This window comes from Eretmochelys imbricata, chromosome 3, assembly GCF_965152235.1.
Source record: "Eretmochelys imbricata isolate rEreImb1 chromosome 3, rEreImb1.hap1, whole genome shotgun sequence".
NCBI lineage: Eukaryota > Metazoa > Chordata > Testudines > Cheloniidae > Eretmochelys > Eretmochelys imbricata.
Genome location: NC_135574.1, coordinates 104,857,645 through 104,867,058, shown reverse-complemented (window position 1 = coordinate 104,867,058; position 9,414 = coordinate 104,857,645). Strand labels below are relative to the sequence as shown.

General features: G+C 39.6%; 1 protein-coding gene across 1 annotated transcript; it reads left to right on the top strand.

The window, feature by feature from the left end:
• The first annotated feature begins 256 nt into the window (after nt 1–256).
• On the top strand, nt 257–8,859 carry IL22RA2 (interleukin 22 receptor subunit alpha 2). Its single transcript, XM_077811768.1, has 5 exons — nt 257–350; nt 2,587–2,725; nt 4,061–4,239; nt 7,799–7,968; nt 8,565–8,859. Exons 1-5 carry the CDS (start codon nt 257–259, stop codon nt 8,718–8,720), a joined length of 738 nt encoding a protein of 245 aa, XP_077667894.1. The 3' UTR covers nt 8,721–8,859.
• The last annotated feature ends 555 nt before the right edge of the window (nt 8,860–9,414 follow it).

Here is a 9,414-nt window from a genome sequence, read left to right as displayed (position 1 = left end):
ATCGCTCTTCCCCGTCCAAGCCCAAGGAGCCTGCGGCAGGGACACCCAATTCGGGCCATGTCACCTTGGCTCCTCCACCTCCCAGAGTCTCGTCAACTCCTGCCCCCACCCAGGGACCAAACCTACCCTTGCTAATGGGCGTGTGGGTCTCCAACGAAAGGGGAACTAAATATGGAACAATGATACTTATGAACGACACACACTTCCTTTTTAAAGTAGTGATACATTTGGTTATATATGACCAAGAGCTACAGAGATGCTCTCCATCCATGCAGCTGCTCTTCTAACTGTGCTGATTAAACGCTACCCCCTGTACTTATTGATACATTTGCTTTGGACTGGTGTAACTGGTAAGTAAACTCTTCTAATTCTTTTGATGTGGAGGCAATGTTGGGTTTTCTTAATGAATCTGGACAAATGACTCAGTCAGGATCTCTAGGTGTTTTCACAAATGTATAAAGTTTTGTCATTTCCAAATGTTGGTTGGTTTTATTGTCTTTCAAGGTTCTGAATTAGAAGCTAAGACAAATGTTTCCCATTAAAAATAATTTTATAGCTATATCATCAGTCACTTTAACTAATGTAAAAAGAAAAGGAGTACTTGTGGTACCTTAGAGACTAACCAATTGATTTGAGCATAAGCTTTTGTGAGCTACAGCTCACTTCAATGTGTTTTAGTTCATTCTGTTAGAATGCTAGAATAGGTAGTCTGGCTGTATCACTGAAAGAGGGAAATCGGATGCTTCTGAGGCTTGTTAACTGGTTCAGATTAGCATGAAAATTGTTGCCCAGGGTGGATAAACATCAATTATTATTTTTTTAATAAAAAAAATCAATTTTTTTATTTAAATCGAATTTTTTTGATAAAATGCTTTTTGAGGGAAAAACCTATCTAAAGATAGTTTTACTTAAGATACATTATAGCTCAAAGATATCTCATCATGGAATGCATCAATGTCCACTGAATGCATCCGATGAAGTGAGCTGTAGCTCATGAAAGCTTATGCTCAAATAAATTGGTTCATCTCTAAGGTGCCACAAGTCCTCCTTTTCTTTTTGTGAATACAGACTAACACGGCTACTCTGAAACCTGTCATCATGGAATAGGGATTATAAATTCTAATTCTATAGCATGAGACAATATATTCATGTAATGTCTAAGAAAAGTTTTGTAAATGAGTTTCAATAGTTCACGAATTAAGGACCCAATCTTATGGGGTTCCATAGGCTTTTGTATAGATTATTTAGGTTAATCTCTCTATCTACCCAATGGGACTCTGTGCTCAGTCTAGAAGATACCATCAGAGATGCTTAGTTTTGCAGTTCTCAGAAATGTGGATGTGTGTCTCCAGAGGTAACATGCTTGTTAACAGCAAAAATGTTTTAAAATAAATAATATAGAGAGATGAGAATTAACAGACCTCAAATCTATTGTCCCTCTGCAAATTTGTGTACACAGAGCCAATCCCTTACCTCTCTCTAAAAGTGCAAAGTTTCAAAAAGTTCAATGAATAGAAGATTGTTGGGGGCAGAATAGATTTGGACAAGGAAAAGAAGTCTAGAGATAAATGTGAGAAGCGAGGGACATATGCTTGTTTTATTAAAATATTATATGTTTGTTGTTGAAGAAAAAAATCCAGAACACTTAATGACAGGTTTCAGAGTAGCAGCCATGTTAGTCTGTATTCGCAAAAAGAAAAGGAGTACTTGTGGCACCTTAGAGACTAAGCAATTTATTTGAGCATAAGCTTTCATGAGCTACAGCTCACTTCATCGGATGCATTATGTTATTTGTTTTAGTTAAATAAATCAATTTAAATGTCTGTCTGGTGATGTTCTCCTAATACAGCATGGCAAGAAAATCCTCCAAATATTAATGATTAACCTGTTGAATTGGAGATAATTCACCTCCCAATGACTTCATAAATATCTGCTTCGATTACCTTTAGTAAATGAAATAACCAAACAAGCATTCATTTTCTGATATAGCTGTAAAGTTTTTTCAAAATAAATCACTGTTTAAAAATGTATAGTGTGTACCTTCTAAAAATGAAACCTACATCCATCTCTGAGTTGTGAAGAACGTGTCAATATCAATATCAATTTGATTTAACTCAAATCCACCCTGTTGTTGCCATCTGACAAATGTTCAGTTTCTTATGTGGCATAAACTAGTAAATTTCAGATCGCTTTTTACTGGACAGGAGTTGACCTCACAAACCAGCACAACAAATGGAACCTTGACTGACCATTAAGATGTTAATATTTTCAATGGGCATACAGAGCCTCTCACTCCTTAGCATGTATATGGGCACTGCATAAATAATAAATATTAACAATAATAATCCCTATAGTTTATGGTTGAGACGTGGGTGGGATGGCACTGGGGAAACTAGAAACTGCTGATGTAGCTGTGCCTGTGAATTGACTTAAAATGCTTCAATTTTCTAGGATGTCAATGTGGCCCCTCTTACTGGCACTAAATTCACTATTCTGTAAAAGAAAATAATACCACAAATTACAATTTAATCTACTTTAGTTCTGTATGTGTCTAAAACAAATGCTTTCTATCCTTTATTACTTTAGTTTCAGGAAATCGAGAATTGCACGAATTAATTAAACCACAAAAGGTCGAATTTCACTCATTAAACTTCAACAATACTTTGCATTGGCATCCTGGGAGGGCTTCCACAGGTGACATCATCTACTTTGTGCAGTACAAAGTGTAAGTACAGTGAGGAACTCCCAGCTCCTGCTTGTCTTTATGCCTGTGGTAGCTGGGCTGAGAGTGAAACTGAGCAAGAACTTATTTTTTTTCAGTTCACTGGCAGTTCCAAAAAGTCAAGAACAAAATTGTTCTGGGTTGACCCAAAGAAAATGCTTTGCAAAATATTGGGCAAACTGAAAAGTCAAAGAAAAATTCGTTTTGGGTCAAAGTGGTTTTGTTTCAATTTTGAGCTTTTCAAATGGTTTTATGATTATTTATTAGTAAAGTAGTGTGCAATTTTGAAACAGTCTTTTTGAATGCAAAAATGTTCAAATGAAACATTCTGACTTCAAAGAATGTGGTGTTTTCCCCCTCCACAACCATTCAATGAAATTGACAAGAATTCGCAAAAGGGTTCACTGCTGCTGAGTCTGCATTTTTCACTGAAAAACTTCACTCTTCTCTTCCTTCCTATGTTTGGGGAATTGCCGTGCTCTGTTACCTCAAAAGAGGTGATTTAGTCAATTGCTACAAAGAGCACAAAAGATGACTTTTTAGAACCTAACAAAGGGTGATGTCAAGTCACTCCCTGCAATGTGCTGAGCATCTTCATCACTCATTGTCTCTGGGGTGGAATGTGCTATCTCACTGGCCTACATTTTCAAAAGCAACTAGTTCGCTTGCGTGCCTCAGTCTTTAGTTGTCCAATTTTTGAGACACCTTAAAAGGGGTTGGTTATTAGATATACTGAGCTCCTTCCCTCTGGGTGAAATTCTGTGGCCTGCATTGTGCAGGAGGTCAGACTAGATGATCAAAATGGTCCCTTCTGACCTAAATATCTATGAATCTATATCATGTAGGTCATCCCACATGGAGGCACCTTAGATCACTAGTCACTTTTGAAAATTTAAGCCACAGTGCCCAGCAATAGGAAGTGAGAAACAAGACTTCATTTGCTGATTGGAACCGCAGGAAGCCTTAGATGGGCAATTTGAGATTTTGCTGACTTGGAAAAATATCTAGTAGGCTGCAGCTAGCACCCTTTATCTAGAGGGGGAAAAAAGTGCGATAGGTTTTTAATAACAAGAAGCGGTCAGCACTTCAGTTTTATGTCTCCTTTAGAAAAATGCAGTAATACGCTTCAGAAAGCACCTATGACATCAACTTTTCCTGCAATCAACTTGGATGAAAAAGCTATTTGCCATGGGCAGATCTGAGGATCTGGTGTTTGGGTGCAGCTCAGCAACTGGATATGGAACTATAATGTCAGAACCTCCACAACTTTAAACCAATGGTCAAAAATTACCAAAGTCTACACCTTCTCTCCCTCTCCTCCTTCCTCCCCCTCCACAGATATGGGCAAAGCCTGTGGAAAAATAAAGAAGAATGTTGGGGTATTCATGAAGTTTTTTGTGACCTAACACATGAGACATCTGATATCGGAGAACCTTATTATGGCAGAGTGAAATCTCTTTCAGCTGGAGTCCATTCAGATTGGATCACCAGTAGCAGATTTACTCCGTGGAGGGAAAGTAAGTCTGAAAGTGTTTAGCCGTTCTGTATCCAGAAATATGGGCTCCCTCTTCCAGGGATGTCTGTTTTTTCCCCACAACTTGTAATTCTGAATAGTCACTTCATAACTAAAAGTTTAACAAAAGAAAAATTATTATTACATTGCAGACCAAGTTAACATTGTGATTCTTAAATCTTAGCGTATACCTTTTGTTTCACGCTATGATCTTTTTTGTTCTGAATGCACATTTGTACCCACAAAATAGGTTGCTGGAAGTCTAAGCTCTATTGCTTGTGACTGCGATTGTTTGCAGCCTTGGTACTGTACTCATAGTTGACAGCAAACACAAAAGTGCTGGTGCAAAATTAGAGGCCTCACTGAAGATACCCTCTACAGTGCTAAATGCTTGTTGTCTTTAGCCTTCTACAGCAACATGTAAAGGTTTCTATAGTAAGAAAGAACACGTTATGTCAAATTTGTTCTCCTCCACGTTGCTGGCTTATTGATCTCAGAGTATGTTAATTCCATGAGAAGGATGGGGAAGTTCCTTTTTCTGCCGAAAGAGTGAATTTAGCAAAACTGAGCTGTGAGCTAGCTGGCAGTGGGTACACTTTGTGCTTGTGGAAGATGCCCACTTCCCTAGAGACTGGACTATATATAACTACCACCAGTCCGAGCCGACTCACATTCAATGCTTCTGTTTAGAGTATGCTGCCGAGGAAATAGTGAAACTGTTGAACTGCTTGGGAGGGGGGAGGAAAGATTCCTAGGTGGCTCTGAGCTATGAAGGTCAGTAAAATTCAGTTGCTTTAGCAAGTAAGACTCTCCGTGCAGGGTAAAACAGCTGTGTAGTATTGCTGTACAGTACACCCATGCAATCTGCACCAGGTGGTGGGCAGATGATATGTTCGCTAAATCAGGGTGTGGCAGAGGAGCAGCAAAAAGATGTACAAGTCCAAGGGCGAAGCATGTGTTATCCAGACATCAGGTGTCAGAACCTTATTCAGAAACAGAGCATTAATAATCAGACATCTAGGTCTCAGGAATCCGCCATTCTCAAAAAACTGCTATTACAAAACAAATACTTTATACAAAATTCCACTTAGCTTGAGTACACACGAGTATTAATTAGTTGCCTATACATAACTGAGAAACCAGAGGCTGATGCTCTTTAACTTAAGAAACGGGTATCTCCAAGATAACTAAAAGGCATGGAGCTGGAACAAGCACTCTCATTAGCATTCAACACCACGGCCACGTCTGGACAAAGGATCGAGAAACCTGAGAGTAAGGGGGGAAATGTGTCCTCCTTAAGGTATGGAAAAAAGGAGCAGAAAGTCAAAAGTTATTGGCTACACTGGAACATCCTGCCAGTAGTCTACACCAGCACCTGTCAAGTGCAAGTTCAGTGCCTTCAAGAACACAGTATATCTTTCAATGAAGGAACAGTTTGTAAAGCTTGTTGTATAGCTGGATCATCATCCTTTACTGCACTGCAATCTCTTCTATGTGTTGTTTCCTAATTGCATGCTTAACTTTCTTGCTAATGCATTTCCTTCCACCTGGGGCCAGGGGAACAAGTCTGAAGGGAAGTTCATAGCAGATGAACCTTTGTTTTGGCACAGTAGGTTTACAGCTTTACAGTATTTAGAAGTTGGTAAATGTGTAACTTTTTCTTTTGACGGTATATATCCTAGTGATGATATACAGAGAAGCAGCAACAGAAAAGGTGATAGCATGCTTTTCTAGCTCACTTTTGTTTGGTACAGTTGATCTCATGGATCTGTAAGAGTCAGTGTTAGGGGGCTTATTCCTTCACCCACTTACTTCCCTGGTCCTTCTCGCATGAACAGAGAGCAACAATACCCGAAGTCCAAGGGTTCAAACAATTCAATGTTTATTGGGGTGAACTTCCAGCAAGCATGATTCCAGTTTCCTTCCTTAGTGTCCCCCTTCCCAGCTCTGACACCACAGAGCCTTAAACCTGTGTACCTGTTCCCATTCTTGCCCTTAGCTAAACATGATTCCAATTTCCTTATCTCCATTCCCTGTTCTCATTCCCCCCTTTTCTTCCTGACTGACTGCAGACTATATAGTAAAACTTGAGTTCTGCTTAGCTATACCTTAACCAATCATTTTCCTGAAATTTAACTAACCAATCCTAACATATTGTAACATGATTATGTAACCAATTATATCCCACCACCTTAATTAGTTTACACCCAGCAAAATTAATTATACAGCAGACAGAAACAATCACAGAACCAGACAGAGATTATCCAGACAGACAATAGCAAAGTGGGAACTATAATGACAAAAGAATACAGAAGTGAGGATTTCACATCCCAGCTATTGATAAGTGAGTTCTTGCCAGACAGGATGCTATCAAACTAAGTTTCCTTTTACATCTTCTAGGCACTTCCCTTTCTCTGGAGGCGATAGGCACTATCAGGACAGGATTGTATTCCTAACAGCCCAATAGCACCTTCTTTCAATGTGACTAGTTTGGAATGTGAGGATGTGACCGGTCGCTTCCCAGCTAATGGCTGCCTCTGCTGCTTAGCCAAAGGCCTTGGCCTAAGAACAGGGCCTCAGACTATCACAGTAAGAGAAGGCCCTTACACCGGCAGCCAGTGATTTTGATTCTTTCTTTTATATCTCTATAACTAGCCAAGTGATAATAATACACCTAAATTCTTAGCATATAGGCCTTTACAGGTAGGCCCGAATATCTATATCCTAACAGTCAGACTGAACAATCCTCATTACAATTTAAGGGACTGAGGTTTTCCTTAATCATTTGCTTGTGACTGAGACTAAGCTTTGTCCCAGAGACTAGTATTTTATGACAGTAGCTTGGGTGATGAAACATGTTCACCTGTTTCACTTTCATGGGTGGTGAAACAACTTTTAGAGTGGGGGTGCTGAGAGCCATTGAACCAAGCTGTAAACCCTGTGTATAATGGAAGCCACTTCAAGCCAGGGGATGCTACAGCACCCTCCTTCCATCACCTTCCCCCTCCGACTCCACCCACCCTCCCAAAAAAGAAATAACATTGGGTTGATTCTGCCTTACCATGTCATTGGGAATGGCACAAGATTTAACCCGTAGCTATTTAAAAACCCAAATGTTTTTCAAATATGTCAAAAGCTCCTGTCCTCACTGAGGACTATGTCCATGGCAAGACAGTTGTTTTTAAGGTAGCCATTTTGAGTAATCCAAACACACAGATAATTCTGAAAGTCCTAGCTCATGAAAATTCCCTTTTGCTTACAACAAATATACCTTGTGAACAGCAACATGGAATTTTACCAAACTTTCACAAGTTTTCATCTTTTGAGCTGATATTTCTCATGGTTGTAAATTAAAACTTTGCACTATTTTAAAAAAAAACCTTAAAAGCAACCCATCAGCTGTAAGTACCGCTTTACAAGCATGATGCCACTATACAAAGATAGTAACATTACAAATTAAATTAATTGATGGTCTATTTTTCCCCCAATTGCCTACAATTCAGGACTGTGAGGTAAGCATTAATCAGTTATAATTATTTTCATATTTTTGTTTATTACTGTAGCAAAAATAGGACCTCCATCAGTAAATGTGACTCCTAGAAACAAATCCATAAAATTAAAGCTCCAGGCTCCAAATTCACCTTATACAAGGAGAAGAGGCAGCAAGATACCAATGACAAACTATTATGATCTATCCTATCGAGTGTTTCTAATCAGCAACATGCTAGATGAAGTAAGTGCACGTTCATATACACATTGTACTTCTAAAAATTTAATTACGTAAGCCTGTGCAAACCCCTCCTGTTTTAATAGAGCTGGTGCTAGACATAAGAAGGGCAATTGCTTAGGGCCCCGACCAGCTCAAGGGGACCCCTTATTCACTTTCTCATTTAACGTGGACTATATAACAAGTTTATTAGTATGTGGGCAGGCGGGAGAGGGCAAAAAATATTTCTGCTTAGGGCCCTCACTGGGCTAGCACAGCCTCTGTTTACAATTGAATTAACCCTCCAGATTTGCTTGTGCATAGCTAAATGAATGTAGAGGTTTTAGAAAATAATTCATGACTTTATTATTGTGTCACCAACCTTTATCCTATCCCTTTGTTAGTGTGTTTCAGCTCTCCTTTATCATTCCTAAATAAGCTCTTTGCGGAGGGTCTTTTTGGATGCTACAAGCTAATAAATTATTTTATTTACATACTGTTGTTGGCTCACGCACATCCTAAACGTGGCTGTGCAGTGCTGCTGTCCTTAACGAAGCCATGCCATAGAAATACTTATTACAGAAGCATACTGATTGTGATTTTCCCCTTCCCCCTATATGTAGAAAAACAAAATACTGGTGTATGAAGGAACAGACAAAATTGTTAAAATAGAAGGTTTGAAACCTGAAGTCAGCTACTGCATAGTGGTTGCAACCTACTTGCCAGTGCTGGACCGCAGCAGTGTGTACAGCAGTAGGAAATGCACGGTACCTCTATGACATGGTAAGTGAACAAAAGAGAAGCTGCATGGGATCCCAGAAGCTAGAGATGGTAAAGACCTACCAGACTACCTAGTCCATGCCCTTGCCAACACAAGATAGAACAAAAGGTCATATGAAACTGCTACTGTATTTGAAACTCAAGCAATATACCCAAAGCTTTCATGCACTTCTCTCAAAACTGTGTTGATGTCACAATTGTACAGGAAGCCAAAGCAGAAGAAATATGGTAGATACAGAACGTTTGATTATTTGCTTGTTGACATTAGTGCTTAGATCACCAGGAAAAACCCTCATATAAATAGATTAGGAATGCCCCTTATTTCCCTGTGATTAAATATGGATACACAGTATTATTTCCATCAGCTCTGATGGCCTGGAAGTAACAAATAACTCAGACCTATAACTTAGGGTATGTCTACACTTGCAGAGTTTTTGCACTGTAAGTTTCACCGGTAATAGGGAACCAGGGAAAGTAAAGCGCTGGTTTGTGTACTCACTTAATTCTTCAGGCTTCAGAGAGCGTTTGCCTTAGCAGCACTTGCATCACCGATGAGAGCAGTGCTCTAGGGCAGCTATCCCACAGTGCAGCGCTCTCGATAGGTCTTGGGGGGGGAGGGGGAAGTTTGAGCAAAAGGCATTCTGGGTCCCTGCTCAGTGCCCTTTGATGCACTGGTTCATGTCCCAGCAGCCC

Excerpts from the sequence above, each read along its gene's own strand:
- IL22RA2 (XM_077811768.1), top strand. The coding sequence starts at position 257 with ATGCTCTCCATCCATGCAGCTGCTCTTCTAACTGTGCTGATTAAACGC. Across the intron at positions 351-2,586 it reads GCTTTGGACTGGTGTAACTG|TTTCAGGAAATCGAGAATTG; the intron begins GTAAGTAAACTC and ends TTATTACTTTAG. Across the intron at positions 2,726-4,060 it reads TACTTTGTGCAGTACAAAGT|ATATGGGCAAAGCCTGTGGA; the intron begins GTAAGTACAGTG and ends CCCCCTCCACAG.